The sequence below is a fragment of the Mandrillus leucophaeus genome, unplaced genomic scaffold (assembly GCF_000951045.1).
Source record: "Mandrillus leucophaeus isolate KB7577 unplaced genomic scaffold, Mleu.le_1.0 Scaffold595, whole genome shotgun sequence".
NCBI lineage: Eukaryota > Metazoa > Chordata > Mammalia > Primates > Cercopithecidae > Mandrillus > Mandrillus leucophaeus.
In genome coordinates this window covers 1,296,805-1,321,921 of record NW_012106419.1, presented here as the reverse complement: position 1 = coordinate 1,321,921, position 25,117 = coordinate 1,296,805, and the positions used below count along the sequence as shown (strand labels likewise).

The 25,117-nt window shown below is 49.0% G+C and overlaps 2 protein-coding genes across 2 annotated transcripts in view; both read left to right on the top strand.

Moving 5' to 3' along the window:
• The first annotated feature begins 403 nt into the window (after window positions 1-403).
• SLC22A13 (solute carrier family 22 (organic anion/urate transporter), member 13) lies at window positions 404-11,755 on the top strand. Its single transcript, XM_011999494.1, has 10 exons — window positions 404-835; window positions 8,287-8,390; window positions 8,645-8,799; window positions 9,015-9,183; window positions 9,397-9,517; window positions 9,599-9,693; window positions 9,903-10,117; window positions 10,290-10,398; window positions 10,915-11,130; window positions 11,376-11,755. Exons 1-10 carry the CDS (start codon window positions 458-460, stop codon window positions 11,467-11,469), a joined length of 1,656 nt encoding a protein of 551 aa, XP_011854884.1. The 5' UTR covers window positions 404-457; the 3' UTR covers window positions 11,470-11,755.
• A 7,927-nt stretch (window positions 11,756-19,682) lies between these two features.
• Window positions 19,683-25,117, top strand: part of SLC22A14 (solute carrier family 22, member 14) — a 39,556-nt gene continuing 34,121 nt past the window's right edge. Inside the window, exon 1 of the mRNA XM_011999493.1 lies at window positions 19,683-19,722. The gene's annotated coding sequence lies outside the window, so the exon portion shown is untranslated. The remainder of the gene's footprint in view (window positions 19,723-25,117) is intronic.

The window sequence follows — 25,117 nt, the reverse complement described above, 5'->3', positions numbered from 1 at the left end:
CATAGGTATACATGTGCCATGGTGGTTTGTTGCACCCATCAACCCATCATCTAGGTTTTAAGCCCTACATGTATTAGATATTTGTCCTAATGCTCTCCCTCCCCTTGTCCCCCACCCCCCGACAGGCCCCAGTGTGTGATGTTCCCCTCCCTGTGTCCATGTGTTCTCATTGTTCAACTCCCACTTATGAGTGAGAACATGTGGTGTTTGGTTTTCTGTTCCTGTGTTAATTTGCTGAGGATAATGGTTTCCAGCTTCATCCATGTGGACTATTTTTTCATCATACTCTACCCTTCCCAGGTCACACCTAGGGGGCTGAGGAGTGACAGGTGGAGCAGGGCAAGGCTGGATTAAACATTAATGCAGCTGTCACCACTGCCCAGAGGAGCAAGTTCCCAGAGCCAAGCTGCAGAGCTACCCTAGTATCTCCAGGCTGAGGAGGTGGTGAGTGGCAGACATGGCTCAATTTGTCCAGGTCCTGGCTGAAATAGGTGACTTTGGTCGCTTCCAGATACAACTATTGATACTGCTGTGTGTTCTCAACTTCCTGTCTCCCTTCTACTTTTTTGCCCATGTCTTCATGGTCCTAGATGAGCCCCACCACTGTGCAGTGGCCTGGGTGAAGAACCACACTTTCAACCTGAGTGCTGCTGAACAGCTGGCACTGAGCGTGCCCCTGGACACTGCAGGCCACCCAGAGCCCTGCCTCATGTTCCAGCCACCCGCTGCCAATGCCAGCCTGCAGGATATCCTCAGCCACCACTTCAATGAGACGCAGCCTTGTGATATGGGCTGGGAATATCCTGAGAACAGGCTCCCATCCCTAAAGAATGAGGTAGGCTTTTCCTTTTGCTGGTCTCTCCACCAGTTGTGGGTCTGTCGGGTCTTGTGCCTGACTCTTTACCCTCAGTCGCTGGCTCTGTATCTGCCCCATGCCCATATGGTCAACCATGGGCACATATGTTTTTCATTTTGTCAATCTCATTTTCCTCTTTGTCCTCTGCCTATTGACCCATTTGCCTGTCATCTTCTCCGTCCAGTCTTTCTGCCCATCTGCCCATTTTTGCCCATCCTTTTGTTGTCCCTCTCTTTCCTTGTCTCTCTGGCTATCTACCCAGTTAGTGTCCTCTCCTGTTTTCCCGTCTTTGTGCCTTTCTCTTTACCCAGTGTTCTCATCTGTCTGTCCAGTTCTCTTTGTCTTTCAGTCTGTCCCTGCATGTCTGCCTACATTCCTGTTTTCCTGACTCTCTAATGCCATCACTTTCCCTGTCCATTTCACTGCCTTCCTGCTTGCTGGGCTTCACACCGTTCAGTTTTTCTCTCTAGATCTCTGCCAGCCTGCCTTTGGGACGCTGGAGAACATCCAGGACTCTAGGACTTGTCCTGTGGATAACTAAGCATTCATTCTTGCTAACTTCCTTCTTTTAGGAGAGATGCAGGCAGAAAACTTCCCACCCTAGCCACCTCTGAGCAGGAGGGGCCCTCTGAAAGCATCCAGTCCCACTCTGTTGCTTCCCAGATGGTGGGGCTGAGGCACAGAATGAGGAGATGGCCTAGCCAGGGCAATGCAGTGAATTGATCATGGAGCTGGGGCTCTCATGCCAGACACCTGCTGTCTAGATTCCCACAGGAGTGGGAGGCAGCACAGAGAGTCCAGAAACCTGAGGGGCATGGGTGCTTGAGGGGATCTATATAATTCTCATCTTCTTTATGGTGGAAAATCTGGGATTAAACATTCACTTCTCCCCCACCCCATGGCTGAAAAAGTATTTATTTTTAGAGGTTTTCAGAGACCAATGTGTTAACCAAAGTTTAACTTTCACTTTTTAATATGTGACCATAAAGCTGCTCCCAGAAGCCTGATAGCCTGCGGATATGTCCTGCCTGTCCTTCTCCCGACTCTCCCCCACTCCACCCCACTCCACCCCACAGGGAGCTCTAGGGAGCCTATGCATGCTCCCGGGCTCTGGGACTGGTCCGCCTAGCCCCTTCTGACGCTTACTGTCCTCTCCATCATCTCCCCAGCATCATATCCATGGCCAGTCCCAGCCTTCACCAGCCCTAACGTGTTGTGGTATGCCTATATGTGTTAAACTCTCTGCCCACCTGGCCAAATATCATCATTCTCAAAGCCCAGAAAACCTTCCAGATTGCTCACAGACTACTCTAGGCCTTGTTCACACCCCATGTTGAACTGTTCATGCAACCGTATTCAGCCAAAGCCCCCTGAGAATTAACTGTGCAGGGAAGTCAGAGGGGAAAGGTACTTTATTTCTCTAGTGGTCAGGACAGGTCTGGGCCCCTTGCAGAGGAATAAAGGGCTGGGTGGGTTCTAAGGCCCAGAATTTGCTTCCTCCTGGTTGGGAGGAATGGGGAGGCAACTTTCTGAAGGAGGTGATATGTGTGAACTAGGCACCAGGATACTAGAAAAATGTTGCTAGAGAAGAGGGGAAGGCCTTTGCAGGCAGAGAATAAGAATAGCACAGAAAAGGCCTGGCAGCAGGAAGCAGGCTGGATGTCTGGGGAGCAGTGGGTGTGCCTGCAATGGGGTCAGGGTGGAGGGGCAGGAGTATAGAATTAGATGGATGTTTTCAAGGATTTGGGACCTCTTTTCTTTGGTTATTGTTTGACACATCTGAAAAGAATGCATACACAAAGAATTATCATGTGAGAAAGCATTAGTTGACACTAAGGTAATAATTAGGATTTGCAGAAGGTGGAAAAAAGTTACCTAAACATTTTTAGCAATTGGGAACTGCAACCAAAATAAGCCGATAACATCCCTGTTAACACTTAGGAAGAGCCTTCATTCATGACATCTGGTAAACTAGAGAGCCTCCATTTTCTCTATTGGAAGGTTCCTCAAATGCAAAACAGAAACAAGGGGAGTCCCTTGACTGGTTCCCATGTTCTTAAGCGTTCTCCCCACTCCTTCTCCAACCTCAGCTCCTCGATGAAGCAGACCTGCATAACTTGAAAGAGTGTGTTATCATTCCATAGACATCTGTCTTATAGATACCATCACCCTCACATTTCTTCTACATGCTGGGTCTTCAGCTGCATTCTGGGAACACCATGTCACACACTCTTAAGCTGCACATTTATGCTAAGCTTATGAGAGAATGACAGGAAAGACTCTTTTGTCAGATTATGAACTCACTCCATTTAGTGTATTTCAAAAGGTGCAATACTTCCCTTCATTTATCAGTGAAAGAAGTTGGAAATTAACTTCAAAAAATAAATCAGCAAATAGCACATTTTCTCAAAAGTCACAGTCACATGTATAGTGCAAGAAATGAGGACGGGCAAGACAGACTCTACCCACATTTGTGAGTTGCATCAAACACCCAAGGGTGGAGAGAAAAGGCAGCTTTCAGAAAGGACTGTGTTATGGAACGAGGCAGGCGGGGAATGTGTTTTCTAAACTAGATCTAGGAGGTGGAATGTGGAATCAATCTGTCCTCCTCCCCTTAAGGACTGTCCACTGGTGAATAAATTTTTTAAAAGACTCAAAAATAAACTCCTTACACACAAACACCTGCAACAAACAAACAAACAAACAAAAACAAGAAAAAAAAACAGCACTAAGAGGTCCCACATTACTCTTGAGGGGAACCAAGGAGCAGCTTAACAATTGGCATTAGTGCGCTAGAGAGTCATCACAAACATGCCTTGCTTTTATGCAAGCAAAAAATTTTTTTGAAGCAACAAAACAAACGAGTACTGATCACTTTTCTGACAATAAGCAGTGACTTAAGTAACTAGTATTGGGACGGGGAGGGGGAACCATACCCATGAGCCTTGTCTTGCAGGAGTATATGTTGGTAGGATTAGGCATTTGGCATTATTGCAGAGAATGAACTTCTATTTTTTTTTTTTTTTTTTTGGAGACAGGATCTTGCTCTGTCACCCAGGCTGGGGTGCAGTGGTGAAATCTGGGCTCACTGCAACCTCCTCCTCCTGGGTTCAAGTGATTCTCCTACCTCAGCCTCCCAAGTAGCTGGGATTACAGGCATGCACCACCACACCCAGCTAAGTTTTGTATTTTTAGTAGGGATAGGGTTTTGCCATGTTGGCCAGGGTGGTCTTGAACTCCTGACCTCAGGTGATCCACCCACCTCAGCCTCGCAAAGTGCTGGGATTACAGGCGTGAGCCACCGTGCCCGCCCTAATTTTTAATCCTTAGTTTGACTTAAACCTTGCTTTTACTGTGATGGCGACACAAGCTGAGCTGAAAGGGCTCCGGAGAGCTGTTCATAGCAGCACACCCCTGAGGCTCTTCTTTGGCTCTGGAGGCTTGATTAACTGCATTCTTTAGGCCCTTCTCTGTGAGTGCAGAATGCTCTACGTACTCAACAGCCTTCCAGTCCGAGGCCAGTCTGGAGTGATAGGCTTCCATTTTTTGTTCTTGGCAAGTTTCACAAGAGTAGAGGGATCATCTGTGAGATGAATTTGGGTCTTGACAAGAAAGGAATCTTTGGACAGTGGTGAGTTAGAAGAGGCATCCACTTTTCTTTCACATTTTTGAATGAGGACGGAGATACCACTGAAAAACTGACTAGAAAAACATCTGTTTGTGGATACTTAGCAATTGTAATCTTTTATAACCCTCTTGCCCAGAAGCGTCAAAAAGTCCAAGAGCATATGACTCTCCACCAACCATAACCATGACTGCATAGTTGTTAGAAATAGTTGGTATATTTTCAGATATAAATTTGTTTGTTATGTAGGATGTCGGTAGATCTGTTTTACCAATGGCATCATTGCTCACAACAGCACACTTAATGATCTGCATTGCTGAAATAGTTTTGTATTTACTTTAAATATTTGAAACTCGATGTTGACCTCAGCCTCTCCCTGGGGCATGGCGGCACTCAGGACCTCTCTCCTAGACAATGCTGGCATTGTGGTGGACCTTGGGCCTCTTGCCCTACCCTATCACGCTGTCCTCACCCCTACTCTTCCAAAGACTGTGACTCCCAAGGAAATGTACGCTTTGTGCCCTGAACCACATGATAATCCCAAGCTTGGTTCCAGAATGCAGTCGGCTTGGTGTGAGATCTTCTATCTCTGGTTTTCATCCATGAGGGAGGTTCTGCCCATTGACCCAGAGGACTCTCTCTGACACCTAAGCTTCCTTATTATAAATGATGACTTCATATTTAAACTTAAATGCAAACAATACTAATTTGAAAAGAAAAAAGTATATTTCCATGAAGGCTGTGTGCTCTTGAAGGTCAGAATGTTTCTCCTTTCAACCTACATTTCCTGCGTGTCCATCCTTGGTAAAAGAAAAAAAATGGGCTGGGTGTAGTGGCTCGTGCCTGTAATCCCAACACTTTGGGAGGCTGAGGCAGGAGGATCACTTGAGCCCAGGAGTTCGAGACCAGCCTGGGCAATATAGTGAGACCTCATCTCTACAAAAAATAAAATAATCAGCCAGACATGATGGCACATACCTATAGTCTCAGCTACTCCAGAGGCTGAAGTGGGACGATCGTTTGAGCTGGTAGTGAGCCATATTCATGCCACTGCACTCCAGCCTGGGGAGATGCTTTCTCAAAAAAAAAAAAAAAGAAAAGAAAAAAGAGAAGAAAAAAATGACTCCGCTGTCTACATGGATCTTGGAATGGGAAGGTGGGAAGACCATCAGTGAATAGCAACAATCATGTGATCTGTCCTGGGACCAAAGAAGTAGGAATAGGAGGGAAGGGGAAGCAGAGAGAACAACCATTTCTGGGTTCTGGAGGCTTGAAAATGCCTGGCATATTTAGGAATGCTGACATAGCAAAAGAGGCTGGGAAATAGGCAACAGCTAGCTCTTCAAGGGCCTTAGATATAGTGCTAAGGAATTTGGGCTTTCTCCTAGAGACCAAAGGGAGCTGTTGAAGGTTTTAGAATAGGGGAGGGATCCAGGCTGGGGAGGCTCCAAGAAATGAGGGTGGGATTCTGCAGACCACCATGGCAGACTGCAGACAGAACCATCCACTGTGGGAGTTAGGGCTGAGGAGGATGACTGGCATCCCAAGTTGGAGCCCTCTTCATCTCTACCACCTGCAACATGATAACACCATGAGAGCTTGGGCACATCTCGGCGCCTCTCCAAGCCTCAGCCTCTGCTGCTGCACAAAGGGAGTGATAAGCCATTATGGGGTTAGAATGAGGATTTAATGCCATAGCAGGTATATAAACTGAAGAGAGGTAGTGAATGGTGGCTGTTGACCAGGCGTGCCAGCCTTAGAAGACTCCGTGGCTTGGCGCTCATGCCCAGAGAGCACTTCACCCCCTTGTGTCTGAGCTGTCTGCCACCAGCTGAGAGCTCTGTGAGCACAGAGGCCAAAGCACAGCCTCACCCTCGATAACAGGTGCTGAGAGCTTCCTGTGACACAGCCACTGAGCTAACCATGTTACAAGTGTTAGTTCCTTTCACTGTATCAGGTCATACTATGTAGCATATTTTACTCACAGTTTGTAAGTGGGAAATCAAGACACAGACAGATGGGCTAACAGGGTTAAGGTCACACAAAGCCACTCAATTCTGACTCCTGAGCCTGGCAACAGTAGGCCTTTATTACTAGTTATTTTAAATGCCATCTTACTAAAAGGCAATCTGTGGCTGCTAGACAAAAACTAAACAGGATAGAACTGGCTGGAGCAACAATTTCAAGTCCCCTGTCCTTCCCCACTTCATTTCCAGGAACGATCAGTTCATCACTTGATACGTGTTGAAAGTTCTTGAGAATTAACAGTTGTCCTTGAGAACAGAAGTATGAGCACAACAGTAACTCCTGGACTGGTTAATTTCTTGCTAAAAGTTATTTAACTGATGGTGATTGGTTAATTAGCTAGCTGTAGGCATTAGTTTATTTCTTCATTTATTCATTCATTCAGCAGACATCCTCTTAGCCTTTACTCAGATTCATTCCCTGTCTAGGGCAAGAGAGATATCTCAACTCCACCAGCTGCCATCCAGCTGTGGGACCGAGGGTTAGCTGCTTAACATTTCCTTTCTCAGGAAGATGATCAGTGAAGGATTATTATTAGAATTCTGTGAGATCATGCATGTAAAGCATTTAGCAAGCACCTAGCACAGGGTGAGCGCTTAGAGGTTGCTGCTGGGAAGCTGGAGGAGAGCTCGCATGATGGTTCCCCAACAAACATTTGTGTGTGGAACTGAGCTGTGTGCAAGAGGCGTGGCGGGACTCCCTGAGGGGCCCACAACCCAGCAGGATGGGGGTCAGTCAAGTGAGTCAAGTGCACATTCAGCAGACATGCGTACAGAGTGGTATGGACCTAAATATCTTCTCCTCTTGGTTTCTTAGGCTGTGGGATTCTCTCTATAGATCTTGGGTGGATTAGCATTCTCTGTGTCTCTCTCTGTCTCACACCTGCACATTCTCTCACTCCCTCCCTCCCTCTGTGTGTGCATGTGTACGTGCGTGTGTTCCTCTGATCTAATCGCCTTCCTCAAGGCATGTGTGAGGGCTTCTTAGGATTCTGATTGCCTGTTAATGGTGGGTATTTCAGGGGGATTTTGCAGCCAGATGGAAAAACATGGAGAGGCCCAAGTGTGTCCCAGGGGTGCCCTGGCTATGGGGAAGCAGTCCCATTTGTTAGGAAGCAGCAATTAATGGTCTGTCACGGGGTCCCAAAATTTCATCTTTAGTGTGTCAATAATTTTACATGGCATCTCCAGGCCAAAAGAAATGCCTAACAGCTATATGTATTAAGCCATTAAGTTCAAACAAGTGTTTATGTCCTAACAACTTAGTAGTTATTTTTTGGAATAAACACATACGTTGATGGAAAAAATATTTTAATTTTATTCTTAAACACAATAACTTACTGATAGGCTGTATGCACTTACTGGGCATTGTACAACTTCTCAGTCCTTGAACACTGCCGCCCTCACTTTCTCTTCCACATTGATTTTCTGTGGCATTTGCTTTCACAAAAACTGCCAAAAGCACTTTCCTATAGATATGATGTCAGATTTCACATAGATATGATGTCATTGGAAGGAAAGTAGCGTGGTCTCACGTTGAAAGTGTGAACTATCCTGAGCTAGTAGTTTGTGTGATGTCAGACAGATGTCAACTTGTATTTCCCTTTAAAACCTGAAATGCCCTGCCATGCTCAGTGAGTTCACCATGGTGCCCTGGAATGCCTCAGTACACAGTTTGGGAACCATGAACTCCTTCGCTGAAGGGTTTGTAGTGGGCCAGGTGGTGTAGGGCTTGCCCTCTGTGCAGCCCCTGGACTGACATCTGCCTGTGTCTCCTTCAGTTCAACCTGGTTTGTGATCGGAAGTATCTGAAGGACACCACACAGTCAGTGTTCATGGCTGGGCTCCTTGTTGGCACCCTCATGTTTGGGCCCCTCTGGGACCGGTAAGAACCTTGCCCTGCCCACTCCCTGCCTAGCAAGCTCGTCAGCTCTGGCACAGGCCCAAGTCCCCCTTATGCCCCTCACACTGGCCTTTAGGGCAAGGCCCTCCTCCCCCTACCCTCAAATGGGGCTCAGGGAAGGGCCGTGTCTCCTCCCTCAGAAAGAGACCCCAGGACAGGGCTGGGCCCCCTCGCGGCCTTCTCCTCAGATGCCTTCCGGGAGGGACACTTCCCATGGACCTGCCCTGTTTCCTCAGGATTGGCCGCAAGGCCACGATCCTGGTGCAGCTGCTCCTCTTCACCCTCATCGGCCTGGTCACAGCCTTTGTGCCCAGCTTTGAGCTCTACATGGCCCTGCGCTTTGCTGTGGCTACTGCCATCGCTGGATTTGCCTTCAGCAATGTCACCCTACGTGAGTGTCTGGTCCTTGGAGCCTTCAGTCACAGGGTGAGGCCCAGGGGTCTGGGAGGGCCCTGTGGAGGTCTTGTCAGGTACCCCACATCTGAAGTGGTCGCACTGGTGCTTCCTGTGTTGGCCCTGAGGCCCAGCCCCCACAGGGTGGCACCTGGGAGTAATGGGGAATGAATGGCAGGGATTAGCCCTGTCTCAACCTCTCCATTCCCACAGTGACGGAGTGGGTGGGGCCCACATGGAGGACGCAGGCCGTGGTCCTGGCCCAGTGCACCTACTCCCTCGGGCAGATGGTGCTCGCGGGACTCGCCTATGGTTTCCGCAACTGGAGGCTCCTTCAGATCACTGGCACTGCACCTGGCTTACTGCTCTTCTTCTACTTCTGGTGAGGACAATACATGCCAGGAGCAAGTCCCCCCCAAGTTAGTTGTGTTGTGGTGGGATTGGAGTGCAGCGCCCACGTTCACGGGACAGTCAGAGGCGAGTCTGGGAGAGGAAGCCTGTTACAGCTGGGTGTGGGGTTCAGTTTGCACTGGAACAAGCCAGAAAGCTCCCTAGGACTCCAGGCCCCAAGGTCATAGCTATTGCTGACCCACAGGGCTCTGCCAGAGTCTGCACGGTGGCTCCTGACCCATGGGAGGATGGACGAGGCGAAACAACTGATTCAGAGGGCAGCCTCGGTCAACAGGCGGAAACTCTCTCCGGAGCTCATGAACCAGGTACTTCCAGCAGGCCCAGGCCCAGAATCAGACCCACATGGACCTTCCTGTGTGGCCTCTCACTCTGCTTCTTCCTCCCAGCTGGTCCCAGAGAAGACAGGCCCCTCAGGGAATGCCCTGGATCTGTTCAGACACCCCCAGCTCCGGAAGGTGACCCTGATTATCTTCTGTGTCTGGTGAGTGCCCAGAGCCCAAGGACAGAACCACAGGGCTGCAGCCTCCTTGGTGTGTGTTGTCAGAGAGGTGGGCTGGTGGCTGTCTGGATGGGATGGTCTCTCCCTGGCTGTGCCAGTGTCCCCTGCTGTGACTGCTGACCAAGGCAGGCTCTCCCTCTGGGTGGTGTCTCGTCGCCCAGCAGCGACAGGAGCCCTTCATTACCTTGTAGGTTTGTGGACAGTCTGGGGTACTACGGCCTGAGCCTCCAAGTGGGGGACTTTGGCCTGGACATCTATCTGACGCAGCTCATCTTTGGAGCCGTTGAAGTGCCTGCCCGCTGTTCCAGCATCTTCATGATGCAGAGGTTTGGCCGCAAGTGGAGCCAGTTGGGGACCTTGGTCTTGGGTGGCTTTATGTGTATCATCATCATCTTCATCCCAGCAGGTACCACCCCATTCCCCCTCACCCACCGGCTGTCAGGGGCTAGACCAGTGGCCATTGTTCCGCTTCCAGGAGTAAAGGCTTCCCGGGGGTTTGGGTACAGAAGGGGTGGGGAGCTTCAGTGGATGGGGCCGGCGGCAGGGCCCAGGTGATGGGACTGTCTACCCTCTGCCAGATCTGCCTGTGGTGGTCACTGTGCTGGCTGTGGTGGCGAAGATGGCCACAGCTGCCGCCTTTACCATCTCCTATGTGTACTCTGCCGAGCTTTTCCCCACCATCCTCCGGTAAGAGCTGCAGTGTGACTCCTGCTCCTCTGCTGCTGAGACTGATTTGGTTGTCCCTCCTCGGCCCTCACCCCATTCCACAAATAGCTGACAGGGCTGGCTCTGGGGCAGCAGTGCTGGGCAGGGTCCAGGACAACTAGAAATCTAGACCAAGCCCTCAAGCTGTCCCCAGGATAATGGAGGACAGACAGGCAAGCAGGCCACACCCTGGCGGTCGGGACAGGAATATGGGACACATCTAAGAATGAATGGCCCCAGAGAAGGATGTCTTCAGGTGGGAGGGTGGTAAGGATGTACAGCCTCCTGACTTGAGAGTTGACAGACGAGCAGGGGTGTAGCAGGTAGAGAGCAGGAGCTGGAGGCAGGAGCAGAGAGCAGGAGCGCTGAATGGGGTGGGTGAGGCTGGAGACCCTGCAGACCTTTGGGGTCTGGGCTCTCCCGAGAAAATATACTGGGGTGAAGCTGAGGCCCAGAGTTGGGCCCAGGTCTACTTAGCTTGCCCTGGTCTTCTCCCAGGCAAACAGGCATGGGGCTGGTGGGCATCTTCTCACGGATCGGGGGCATCCTCGCACCACTAGTGATCCTGCTGGGAGAGTACCACGCTGCCCTCCCCATGCTCATCTACGGCAGCCTCCCCATTGTGGCCGGCCTGCTCTGCACCCTGCTGCCAGAGACGCGTGGCCAGGCCCTGAAAGACACCCTCCAGGACCTGGAGCTGGGGCCTCACCCACGGTGAGCTGCTTGCTTGCTCTGAAACCACGACCTGGGTCTCACATTGGCCACGCACACTGTATGCCCAGGCCTCCACCTCATCACTTGTCCACTGTTGCCTAGAAGCTAATATGAGGTCCTCCAGAACCACAGACATCTGGCTGGCTTTAGTTCAGATTCCCCTTACCTTGAGAAGGGGGGTGGTGAGGAACACTGTCATGGGACCAATTCCTGGACAGCCAATGACAGTCTTCTGTTCCCTCTAGGTCCCCCAAATCAGTGCCCTCAGAGAAGGAAACAGAAGCCACAGGAAGAACTTCCAGCCCAGGAGTGACCTTTGTGAGCAGTACATACTTCTGATTGAGGTCTCTAAGAGCTGGACTGTCAGCATCAGGGAGCTGCCTAAACACCTCCTTGGATATGGCCAGGACCCACAGGGACACAGGGCAAGACCAGCCTTGCTTATGGAGGCAGCACACTACAACCTGGCCCATGGCTGTCACCTCCTGCTGAGCCCAATCCCAGAGGTATCTGGGACAGGACCTCTCGGCCTCCTTCGCGTTTCTCATCTCTGGAGCCCCGCCCCCAATACTCTGTCTGGGTTAGGATCTTGGGTATGTCTTGGGCTTAACTTGTCTTCTAACAATCTTCACGGGGTATGGCTCTCTTGATCTCCTCAATCTGGAGTCCCCTGCCCTCAAAACACAGTGATGCTCAGAACACAACACAAGGTAAGCCCTTTCCAAGTTGTGGGGACAGGAGGGGAGAGGAAACAAATGTGAAGTTGTGGACTCTACCCAGGCAGGTGGATAGAAAGGCTGTGGAAAAAGGGAAGGTTATGGTTCCTTCTAAGGGATGGATCAGATCCCTCTGGCTAAGGTATGGCCCCATAGGTCACTGGGTTGTACAGAGAGAAGATTTCAGTTCAGCCTAAATCAAAATTTCTACCGTGCATTCACTTCAAAGATGCCCAACCCCCCCACACACACTCAGCTCATGCCTAACCTATGTGTGGCTCAGGGACCAGCTTGGGGAAGGAGAGGAGGTTTGTTCTGCTCCCCCACTTACCCCGCCTCCTCCTGCTCATGCTCAGCTGCTTCTGGACCTTCCAGGGCCCATGCAGGTTGAGGGAAAGGGCAGAGGTCTTTTCACCGAGCTGCTGCTGGTTGCAGTTCTTTCTGGTGCACATTGGCTAATGCCAGTTGGTGCATTTTGTCAGGCTTCTGAAAGCTGCCTTTTCCACAGGGCATCTTCATGGGCTTCTCAGAGATCCTCTCAGGCCTTGGTATTGTTCCTTAGAATGAGCAATATGCTCCCAATGCACTCCCAGCTTCTCTTGGGACCCTTCTCCAGCCCCACCCAGCATTACTCCCACAACCTCTCCTACAGCTGGAAGCCCCGACCTTAGAAGATGGCCTTCTTGGTTGGGTGTGGTGGTTCACACACTTTGGGAGTCTGAGGCGGGCAGATTACCTCAGGTCAGGAATTTGAGACCAGCCTGGCCAGCATGGCAAAACCCTGTCTCTACTAAAAATACAAAAATTAGCCCGATGTGGTGGTGCATGCCTGTAATCCCAGCTACTCAGGAGGCTGAGGCGGGAGAATCGCTTGAACCGTGGAGGCAGAGTTTGCAGTGAGCTGAAATTGCACTACTGCACTCCAGCCTGGGCAACAGAAAGAGACTCTGTCTCAAAAAGAAAAAATGGCCTTCTTGGATGGGCGCCCATAAAGAGACCTCAAGCCAGACTGCCTTCTTCAGCACCTCCTTAGCCCGCAAGAACACCATATATAATTGTGTCACCAAATGGTAGAAAAAGAGCTTGCCTGGTTACTGCCCCCGCCTTGCCCCAGCTAACCTCCCACTAGGGAGAAGGATCCAGTCTCTCTTCTCACAGGCGCCCCAGCCCCTCATGCTTGCTCACCTTCTCCTACATGGCTGGGTCGGGGTTGGGTGTAGGTGCTGGACCAGTTTCCTGTAAACCCAGCATGGAAGTGTCCAGCACCTCTCTTCCAAACACATGGATATTTCTCACTCACGGTTCTCAGCTTTGAAGTGCTGGACAAAAGCTCTATTTAGCTTCCTACTGTGTGCCCATTCATGGCGTCCTCTTGGGGAATACTAGCAAGTCTTTCTGGGCACAATATGTCTCCCAGGCTGAAACTGCCAAGGAGTGGGGAAAACCAGATAGAAGTGGGGAAAGGGCCGTTTCCCAGCTAAAGGCAGTTTCCCCCTCTAAGATGTGGACACTTGCTCCCTTCAAGACGGAACGATTGTCATTCCCAGGAAGAGATCGGAACGGCCAAGTCTGGCTAATTTTTGTATTTTTGGTAGAGATGGGGTTTCGCCATGTTGGCCGGGCTCCTGACCTCGTGATCCGCCCACCTCGGCCTCCCAAAGTATTGGAATTACAGGCATGAGCCACTGCGCCTGGCCCCTGGAGACTTTTTCTTTTCTTTTTGGGGGGATTATGGTTGGTTGGGGAGAAAGATTTTTTTTTCTGTGTGTATTTAAAAGTGTCCTGTGGTTTGCGCTGATGAATAGGTAAGTGTCCTTTAGCAGTTACTGATGAGAGGTCGGCTGCTGAGGCCTCTGGGACCCCAAAGGAGAAGATATGCAGCCTGATCTTGACTGTACTCTGAGAAGCACAACAGAAAAGGGGCCTTACTGGGCCAGGCAGTGGCCGGCACATATTGAACCACCATCCCCCAGAGGGTGTTACAGAACACAGAACAGCCCGGATCTGAGGGACCTGCTAGCAGTGGACCCATTACTCAGTGCTATGGTTAGCTTTGTGGGGTCGGTGGAGGACAAGGATTTCAGGCCTTGTGGGTGGGAGCCCTCCTACTCTGGGCCTTAGCCTTTCCATGTTAGAATGGATGATTTCATAATTCCCTTTACATGGATCCATGATAATTCTAATCTCATGTGCTCTGGCTGAGGATAAAAGGCAAAGGGGTCCAGCAATCTGCCCCCAAGTTCAAGGAAGATAGGAGAGGCATGCCAACCTGCACCCAAACCCCAACAGCCCCCTGCTCACTGCCAGACACAGAACAAGGCTATCTTCAAGCTTGGTCCTGGCTCATGCTCTCCTGGGCTGTGGCTCACTCGCTTACCAGTTCATGGGCCCACCGATCTGCCAGGGAGATCCCACATCCCGTGCCCTGCATGCTGGACCCAAAGATGCACACTTCTTCTGTAGCCATCAAACTGCTCTGCAGAACTTTGGGAGAAGTGCCACACATGAAGAGGAGAGGACATTGTTGTGTTAAACAAGGCAGCTGACCCAGTGTATGGGGGCAGAAAGCCCCCCTGAGGACAGGCATCTAAGAACAGAACCAGAGACCAGGTGAAGAGAAGGTGGGCAGGGGGTGCAGAAGAGCTTTTGAGGTGATGACCAGCAGTGGGCAGGTGCTGCAGCTGGAAGGAATCCTGGGAGTTTGAGGAATCAGACACAGGTGGGGCTTGTGAGACCATAGCCTTAATTTTGGACTTTGTTTTGAGGACAATAAAGCCACTGCTTTTCTTTTTTCTTTAAGCAAGTCCATTAAGATTTGTATGTTTTTTAATTTTTAATTTTTCTTAGAGACAGAGATGCTATGTTGCCCAGGCGTGTCTGAAACTCCTGGGCTCAAGGGATCCTCCTACCTGGGCCTCCCAAAGTACTGGGATTCCAGGTGTGAGCCACTGTGCCCAGCCATAGATTTGTATTTTAAATATCACTCTCTATCTGAAGAATGTGTTGGAGGAGGGTGAAAGCAGAAGCAGATGAACCAGGCAGGACATAATTACAATGATAAAATTAATTAATAGCAAGCATTTATTACCTTATTTTATCCTCACAACATTCTGATGACAAAGTGGGCTGGAGGCACTGGAACCGGGGAGTGGCTGGATCTGAGAGCAGGTTTGGAGGAAAGCCCTTTGATTGGCTGCTCTCTTGGCCTGTGTCCTGGGTAAAGAGCTTGGCCCTGGGGCTCCCTTGGCTCTCCCCAAGAGCAGCCCAGTGGCCACCCCCTTCAGGGCCCTCTGAGATGAAGACCACTGTACTGTGCATCTGCGTTCTCTACTTCAATTCTAAAGTCTAAGATGCCCCCACACTTCCCCAGCCAGCTGCTCTTCTGCATTGACACAGTCCCCACTGACTCCAGCAACACTGACCTATCCCCCATCTCAGCCACTTCTACCACAGGCGATACCCTGTGTCACTGGAACAGTGGCTCCAATGCCGGCAGGGGCACCCATGTCCTCAGCACTGCTTGGAAGATGCTCTACCTCCTGCCTCTTCCTCTCTCACACAGGAGAGAGGGTGATGGGGAGGCTGCTCCCCACCATTACAGCTTCTCAACCACTATCCCTCCCACTTGTGACACCTCCTGTCATGGAAACCTGTCTCTCTTCCTGGCTCCCACCTCTTGGCCTCCAGATCACAGCCTCATCCATCCAGAACTCCGCTACCTGTCTCATAGTTGTCCTTTCCACTCCAACCCTGCCATCAGCTTAGGGAAATCCATCTCCACCTCCAAAATCTCAAGAATTTCTGGCATATGAGTGCATAGATGAATGAATCTCTAACTGACTTCTCATGCTCTGACTCCAGCACCCTATCCTTCTGGCTCATTTGTCTTAGTCAGTCGGGCCCCCCATAATGAAATACCACTGACTGGGTGGCTGAAAAACAGAAATTAATTTTTTTTTTCACAATTCTGGAAGCTGGAAGTCCAAGATCAGGTGCCAGCACGGTCAGGTTCTGGTGAGGGCCCTCTCCCTCCTCCCTGGCTTCAGATGGCCTGGTCTCTCTGTGCCTCACATGACCTTTACACAGTGCACACACATGGAGGGAGAAAGGATTTCTCTCTGCTGGACCAGAACTCCTGGGCTCTGCCTTAGCCTCCTGAATAGCTGGGACTTCAGGCGTGCACAGTCACATCTGACATCTCATCCTCTATTTATGAGGCCGCTAATTCCATCCTGAGGGTCCCACCCTCCTGACCTAATGCAATCTTACTTACCTGCCAATGGCCCCATCACCAAATACCATCATATTGAGGGGTAGGGCTTTAATAGGTGAATTTGAAAGGGACATGAACATTCTTTCCATGATACCATCCTTAGCCTTATTGGCCCCTATGGTATGTTGACCCTTTTTAAAATTAAAAAGCCATCATTTAATTTCCATTGAGAGATGGCAATTATTTCTGCCTCTGTTGCCAATACTCTACACTTTAATCCTTTTACCATTTGGTTGTGCCCAACTAGCAAAGTCACAGCAGCAAATGAGCCCAATGATCTGCCTTTTCTTTCCCTGCCTCCCAGACTGCTGGCCATTGCTACAGAGAATCACATGCTGGACAAGTCGGTTCCGCTATGAATTAATGATCACCAGCCTCAGCTGGGTCTTTAACAGTGCCCAGCGTTCCTGCCAGCTCTTTCTAGTCCACTTGTTTTCCAGCCCTCCCCCATGGCTATTTCTACCCTCCACTCTGCACACCTCCCATCCTCCCACCTTCTAGTGGATCGCTTCTCCTCCTCCTCTTAGAAATCGGAGAAGCCGTCCTGTGGCAGCTTCCCAAACTTCCCACCACCAAATCTTTAACCTACTCCTTCACCTGCCCTTCTGCTGCTCAGAGATGGCAGTGAAGCCACTGAGCAAGGCCATTAACTCTACCCCCATAAGTGCTGGGAGTTGCTGCTGAAGGTCAGCCTTTTCCTCCTTCAGCTCTCTTCTCCATTTTCTCTGCCTTAGGCAAGGAGACTAGGGATCAGGCGTGTGGGTGGGGAGCCTCTGAACTGAATTTGCTTTTGCCTCTTAAGTTTCTGTGGAGATGAAAGAGTATCGCTCCTTCTGGGGTTTTCCTGCTCCCAGATGTCTTCAGATGAAGCAGGATTGGTGTCATCTATGGATGGTCCACGCCGTTTTTCTACAGAGGTGTCTGGGGTCTGAGCCAGGACAGGCCTTGACAGTTGTTAGTCTGGGAACCAGGAAGAAGCCAGCTTCCCAGGTGCCCGGGGCCTCCCTGGGGCTGGCCCTTGCTCTGTGGGGTAGAGATGGTGGCTTCACTGGACCCTGGTTGTGTATCTCCTTGATTTTGCTCCTCAAAGGTTAGGGCAATGGTGACTATCAGTCCTGAACATTTAGTCCAGGTGTGTGAAAGCGAAACTATGCCCCAAACAGTTAGACACCAGTGACTAACAGAAATTCTTGAGTTTGCAGGATGGCAGATAAGAAAAGAAACAACTTGCTGAGGCACTGAAACTCCCTCGACTTGTAAAACAAAACTAAAATAGGTTGGAACCAATGGGGCCAACTAGAGTCTGTGCAGAACCTGCTAGCTGACATCACAGCCTGAATTTCCACTGCGTGTTTCATTCTCACTCCCCCCGTACCTGCACATGTGATCTATGAGGTGTCATGAAGAGAACCGCACATGCCCCAGGACTTTCCAGGCCTCCTCTTTCCTTCCACCAATCACCTGCTAATCTCAGAATCCCGACACCTTTTCTAATAAAAACGCTGCCTTAGCACCAGCCCAGGGAGACAGATTCAAGCTGCACTCCTGTCTCCGTGTCGGCCGGCCTATAATTAAAAGCTTTTCTTTTCTCAAAAACCCAGTGTCATAATATTGGCTTCTAGCACATTGAACAGCAAGTCCCTTTTGCCTAGAAACAATTTGACCCTCATATTTATTAGTTTTCTCAACCCGTAACCAAGGGAAACAAAAATGACCTCCTAAATTTTTAACAAAGGCAATCAACATTTGTAACTGGTATGAATATTTGTTCTGTAAACTCATATCTGCAAGAAACACAGTGTTTCTTTAGACTATGAGCCTCCATCTCACTGAGCTGATTGGAAATTCATCTCAGCTGTTACTGGAGTTCTTCTCTACCCAGAGATTGGGCCAGAGAGTTCTGGGATCTTTTTTTTTTTTTTTTTTTGAAAATGAGTCTCACTCTGTCACCCAGGCTGGAGTGCAGTGGTGCAATTCTCTGCTCACTGCAACTTCTACCTCCTGGGTTCAAGCAATTCTCCTGCCTCAGCTTCCTGAGTAGCTGGGATTTCAGGTGTGCGCCACTGCACCTGGCTAATTTTTGTATTTTCAGTAGAGATGGGGTTTTGCCATGTTGGCCAGGCTGGTCTTGAACTCTCGACCTCAGGTGTTCCGTCTGTCTCAGCCTCCCAAATTGCTGGGATTACAGGCGTGAGCCACCATGCCCAGCCGAGTTCTGGGATTTTATGTAACCAAAAAAAACCAAAACAAAGGGGTGCTCCCTCCCTGCTCTTCAGTCTCACTGATGGCTGCTGGGTGCTCACTGTGCTGTCTGCTTGGTCCCTGTGGCCCCCAGAGTGCTGCTGCTCAAGAGTGGGGAACTCTGGGGGCGGTGAGGGGCTCGGACCAGCCACTGAGACACCCCGAGGGAGGTCTGGTGAAAGCGGAAGGATCTGATGCCTCAGATACCAATAAGATTGCAGTGCCCTGCCCCCAAACAAGTGAAGGTTGAGCCACAGGAAACTGCAAAATAGCTGTAAGTAGGCTTCCCTGTGATTAATACTTCATTGTTTTTTTCCAAATATATGAAATTCTTTTAATTTTTTTTGTGTCTTAGTGTCTGTGTTAGTCCATTTTCTGTTGCTTATAATAGACTACTTGAAACTGAGTTATTTATAAAGAAAAGAAATTTATTTCTTACAGTTCTGGAGGCTGGGAAGTCCAGGGTTTAGGGGATACATCTGGTAAGCGCCTTCTTGCTGTTGGGGAGTCCCAAGGGGGCACAGGTGAGGGAACTGAGCAAGCTAGCTTGTCTTTCTTCCTCTTGTTATAAAGTCACCAGTCCCATTGTCATAACTCATTAACCCATTAATCTATTAATCCGTGAATGGTGATTCAGGGATTAACAGATTACCCTCATGACCCAATTACATCTTAAAGGCCCCAACACATTACCACACTGGAGATGAAGCTTCAACATGAGTTTTGGAGAGGACAAATATTAAACCATAGCAATGCCCTAATTTTGCTGAGGTCCTGAGTACATGCTGTACTGGTACAAGGACGGTCTGCCTTGTACCAGGCCCTGTGCTGATTTTCCTGTCCTGCCACTTTGGCCTCCCTTCCCCCAGGCATGAAGCTTGAAGCCCTGTTCCTGCAATCTGGCAGAGGAGGCTTCTACTTTATGGGGGAGATGGGTCAGATACCAGCAGCTCTGACCAAGGATGATTGGTAGGGAAGTGTCACAGAGAGACAGAGCAGAGGTGAGTGGGGTAGGGCCAAGCTGTTTCCAGCTGTGGGCTCAGGAAGGCTTGAAGGATAGTTGACAAATGAGTGCTATCTGCAAGGACAGGAGAATTTCTGTGAGTGGAGATGGAGCCCTCATGTGGAGGAAACAGCCTGCACAAAGGAACGGGCGGATGGGGGTTGCCGTTTGGCAGTTTTCCTGACCTGCCTTGCCCCTGGAGGCTGCGGCCAGTTGTGCCCCGGAGTAGAATGCTGCCCCTCACCATTCCCAGCCCACCCCAAGGACCTCCCCACCCCATTGTGACACTACTTCCTGGACACCAGTGGAACTCAAAGGTTCTGCTTCCAAGGGTCTGGCTGGGCCTGGATTGTGGTCAGGTGGGCCCTGGCTTTGGCTTGTGGTCCTGCCTCCAGGGAGGCAGGGCTGGGAGGGTGTGGAGGGTGGAAATTATGATGGCACCTGGCAATTGTGCGGCCGCGTTCTCAGCACAGGTGTGGACAGGAGCCTGCCTGGGCCTGCTTGGCTGTGGGGAGTCTGTGGAAGGAGCGGGCTGCCCTCTCAGAAAGCGTGAGTTCTCAGGTGTGGCGTCTGGCCATTTCCTGCGGCAGCTGGAGTGCTGCTCCTGGCTATGCCTCTCCCAGGCCTCAGTTACCTCTCTGGCACATTGACAGCCAATTGCCTGGGGTCCGTCTACCTGGCAGAGGACCTTTGGGAAGGGTAGAGGGAGTGAGTGCTCCAGGGCCTTGGGGTATCAGGTGGCACTGGGGGATGCTGACGTGGTCCCTGCAGAGGGAGACTAGTATAGATGGCTCTGGTCCAGAAGCCACATCTCTGAGAGGAGAGCGGAGGCTCTCTCCCGCCCTCCCTGGAAAGTCTCCTTTATCCACCTCCACCGTCTCCAGCCTTACACACATGCATCCTGTATTGGTTTCCTATCGCTGCTATAACAAATGCCCACATTTAGTGGCTTGAAACAGCAGAGACTTATTACCTTATGGTTTTGGGGGTCAGAAGAACACATGGGCCTCAGCAGGCTAAGATCAAGGTGTCAGAAGGGTTGCCTTCCTTTCTGGAGGCTCTAGGGCAGAGTTCATTTCCTTCCTTGCCTTTTCCAGCTTCTAGAGCTTCCTGCATTCCTTGGCTCCGGGACCCCTCGCATCTTCAAAGCCACTGACGGCTGCCCAAATCTTTATCAAGCTGCGCTTCTTTGGGTCCTATGAATTTAAGGATCCTGGGATTAATAGGACCTACCCGGACAATCCAGGATAATCTATTTTAAAGTCAGCTGAGTAGTAACCTTAACTTCATTTGCAACTTTAACCCCCCCTTGCCATATAAGGAAACATATTTACGAGTTCTGAGGATTAGGCATAGATCCCTCTGGGGGGCGCTTATGCAGCCTCGCCGACCTCCCAGCACACACACATCTGAGCATGCTCTCCCTCTGTGTTCCCTGCCTCTTATGTACCCCAAATTCTGCTGGGATAAGGGATCCCGAACTAGGGGCCAGGCAGGAGGCAAAGACAAGTGAAAAGAGCAAATGGTGCCGGACCCTGCTGGGCCTCCTGCATGCACAAATCAGAAGTAGCGGAAGCCGGGTGCAGTGGCTGAAATCCCATTTCTACTAAAAATACAAAAATTAGCCAGGCATGGTGGTGTGCACCTATAGTACCAGCTACTCAGGAGGCTGAGGCAGGAGAATCGCTTGAACCCAGGAAGCAGAGGGTGCAGTAAGCCGAGATCATACCACTACATTCCAGCCTGGGTGACAGAGCGAGACTCTGTTTCAAAAACAAACAACCAAACAACAACAACAACAACAACAACAAACAGAGCAAACTCTCAGTCTAAGGGAGGGGCCCCTGCTCAGGTTTGCTAATTGTTGCCAGATGGGAATGCTGTCCCTTTGGCCAAACTTCAAAAAGAAAACGTTGCATGTATGTGAAATCATCTTTTGGCAGTTAAATCACATTCCAAGATACAGTGAGACACCAAATGGGCTAGCCAAGGGAAATGTGTCTGCAGGCTGGATTTGTCCCATGGACGGTGAGCTGGAGACCTCTTCCCTGGATTATGAAACAGCAGTCGCAGTCTGAAAAGGAGGCAGCCCACTAGTGTGACTGGTAGAAAACTAGGGGCCCAAGAGGGAAAGGGGACTTCTCCCCAAGCAGACAGTGAGCCCTTCTCCATCCCTGTCCACCCTGTCCAATAGTAGAGTGAAGGGCTTGTGGTGGCTTCTGAAAGTGGCCCTAGCTCTTGGCTAGGGCTAGCATGGCAGCTTGGTAACATGCCCAGGTGAGGACCCCATGGGGGCTGGTGGCCAGGCTGGGCCACTCCTCCAGGGCCAGTCCAAGAGGAATAGATTTGGCATATGCAGCTCAGCCTCCCCACAGATCCCCGCCCTCTAGGCCCACCACAGTGCTATCCCCAGCCAGGCAAGGGCCTCTGGTGTCCCAGCCAAGGCCTGTCCTCTAAAGAATTATCTGGAGAAACTTTCTCAGAATGCTGGGAATCTGCAGGGATCTTGGCAGAAACGAGAGGAAGAACTTAGAAAGGATGCCTCCGTTCATCATTACAATATGCCTCAGTGTCTTCTGCAGTGCTTAGGGAGCAAGTTCCCACGAGACAAAGGACCAGAGCGTAGAAAATGTGAGAATATATGTCCCTTTCAAGGACACCTGGCCTGACAATGTGGGTGATCAGCTTCCCGCCAAAAAAAAAAAAAAAAAAATCACAAGAACAGAGACAAAGGGTCTTATCATACTACAAAATGACTGAAAACAATACAATTATAAGACCCAACCTTTCTGGTGGGACTGTAAGGAAACAGACACCTTGTGAACTGTTGTGGACTCTGAAATGGTTGCTCTTTCTGGAGGACACTATGAGCCTATGTTACAAGAGCCATATAAACAGTCCTACTTCTTAGACCTTAGCCCAGGGAACAAAGAGAGCCTTCTGCACAACACTGTGTACAGAAAAGTTGTCTGGGATAGTGAGGAAGCGGTGAGAAACAGCCCTGGTGCTCAGTAGCTACCACGAAGTAAACAGCACCTTAAGGATCCTGCAGCCATTAATACGATCAATGTGAAGATGAGTTTTGGCTGTGGAAAATACTAAGAGCAAGTAGTAGCAGGCAGAAGTTCACTAAACAGGGGATACCCTCCCATCACAGTGGGGGACTGCTGCCTTTATCAGTCTCCAGCAGAGGGGAGGGGCCCTGCAGGAAGAGCAGGAGTGGATATTTCAGGAGAGGGTCCTTGGGTACAATATTGTTTCAAAATAAAAACAGACACGTGTGAATCCATCACCCACCCAAAGCACCAGAACACCTCTAATGATTTCAGTTCACCTCTTCCTTGACATCATCCCTCTGTCTCCCCTCAGAGATGGTTTCCTCAATTTCATCCTTGTTGTTCAAAAAATCTATAGTTTCATTGCATGTACACTGAAATTATTTCTTTAGTCTTGCTTGTTTCCAAACTGTGTAAAAAGAGCATCAGTTTTCTGAGACTTGCTTTTTTCACTAAATATCATGTTTTTGAGACTCATACAGGTTGATGGATGGAGCTGAAGCTTCTTCATTTTCACTGCTATGTTGTGTTTCATTATATAAACCTACTACAATTTACGCATTCTTTCATTGATGTGCATTTGGGCTCTTTTTTCACATTTGAAAAGTGTCATGAGCATTTTGGTACTTATTTCCTGGATCATATGTACAAATGGCTCCCTAGAGTATATACCTGGGCATAGCATTGTTGGGTCATAAGGTATCTGGATATTCAACTTTATAAGACAATGCCAAATTGTTTTCCAAAGTGGGTCTGTGAATAATTCTGCCAGGAATGTATGCAAGGTAGTTTTCTCCACCACTTGGTATTATCAAACTTCTCAAGTTGGCCAGGTGTGATGGCTCATGCCTATAATCCCAGCACTTTGGGAGGCGGAGTTGGGCAGATCACCTGAGGTTGGGAGTTTCAGGCCAGCCTGACCAACATGGAGAAACCCCATCTCTACTAAAAATACAAAATTAGCCAGGCATGGTGGCTCATGCCTGTAATCCCAGCTACTTGGGAGGCTGAGGCAGGAGAATCACTTGAACCTGGGAGACAGAAGTTTGCGGTGAGCCGAGATTGTGCTGCGCCATTGCACTCCAGCCTGAGTAACAAGAGTGAAACTCTGTCTCAAAACAAAAAACAAAAAACAAAAAACTTCTCAAGTTTTGTCAATCAAATGAATGTATAAATATCCTACAATGGTCTTGATTTGCATTTCCCTCATTATTAAAGAGGTTGAGCATCTTCACATGTTTGTAGGCCACACGAGTTTCCTCTTCATAAAATGCCTGTTAGGTCTTTGGCCCGTTTTTGTTTTTTAGACGGAGTCTTGCTCTGTCACCCAAGCTGAAGTGCAATGGCACCATCTTGGCTCACTGCAACCTCTGCCTCCTGGGTTTGAGCAATTCTCCTGCCTCAGCCTCCCAAGTAACTGGGATTACAGATGTGTGCCACCACGCCTGGCTAATTTTTGTATTTTTAGTAGAGACTGGGTTTCACCACCTTGACCAGGGTGGTGTCAGAATTCCTGACCTCAGGTGATTCCACTCATCTCGGCCTCCCAAAGTGCTGAGATTACAGGCGTGAGCCACTGTGCCTGGCCTGATTTGTGGTTCTGTACATACTGTTTACATATTCTTGATCCTAGTCCTTTTTCAGATATAGATGTGTGTGTGTGTGTGCACGCAAATATCTCATTCCAGTTGTGTCTTTTTTTTCTACTTTAAGATTTTCATTTTTAAGTTTTGTCTGCTTAAAACTGCTATATTGCTAAATTTGACTGTAAGCTTAATATTGCTATATTGTATTTCACTATATAAATATACTATAATTTATACATTCTTATATACCTGTAGTCAAATTTATAAATTTAAAATTTTATGGTTAGCACAAAACAGCATAGTTTTTGTGTCTTGATTAGGAAATCCTTCCTCATCTGAAAGTCAGAAATAGATTCCCTTATATTTTCTGTTAGAAGTGTTATTATTGAAATTTAAGGCCTTAACAGGGCTGGCATTTTTGTTTATTTTATTTTTCCATTTACTGACCTATCCTGCCACTCCCCTCTCAGATATCAAAACTTTATGTTTGCATGGATGTATTTCTGGGCTTTCTATTAGCTATTTCTATGTTGGCACATTCTCATTCATTCATATAATTTTATAATAAATTTTGATAATTCGCAGGGCACATCATTCTTATTATTCTTCAAAATTTTCTTAGGTATTTATACCCTTTGTCCTTCAATATACATTTTAGAATCATCTTGCCAAAAATAATTTTATAAAAAATATGTTCTGGATTTTGAGTAGGGTTGTATGAAATCTACAGATCAATATGGAGAAGAATTGACAACTTTTATTCATGACCATGAGATAGCTCTACATTTACTTTTCTTTCTTCACATATTTCTGTACATTTTATCATTATTTTACACACAGGTCTTGCATATATTTTTAAACCATTTTTTAAAATGTGGTAATATATACACAACACAAAATTTAACATCTTAACCATTGTTAAGTGTACAGTTCAGTGGCATTAAGTAATTCACATCATTGTGCAACCCTCACTACCATCCATCTCCGGAACTATTTTCCCAAACTGAAATTCTGTACCTACTAAATAATAACTCCCTTTTTCCTCCTCCCTCAGTCCCTGGTAACCACCATTCTACTTTCTGTGTCTATGAATTTGACTAGGTACCTCGTAT

What these genes read in the sequence shown, in the direction of transcription:
- SLC22A13 (XM_011999494.1), top strand. Translation starts at nt 458, where the DNA reads ATGGCTCAATTTGTCCAGGTCCTGGCTGAAATAGGTGACTTTGGTCGC. An exon ending in TTTGGGCCCCTCTGGGACCG is followed by an intron (nt 8,391 to 8,644) that starts GTAAGAACCTTG and finishes CTGTTTCCTCAG; the next exon opens with GATTGGCCGCAAGGCCACGA. An exon ending in CTGATTATCTTCTGTGTCTG is followed by an intron (nt 9,694 to 9,902) that starts GTGAGTGCCCAG and finishes ATTACCTTGTAG; the next exon opens with GTTTGTGGACAGTCTGGGGT.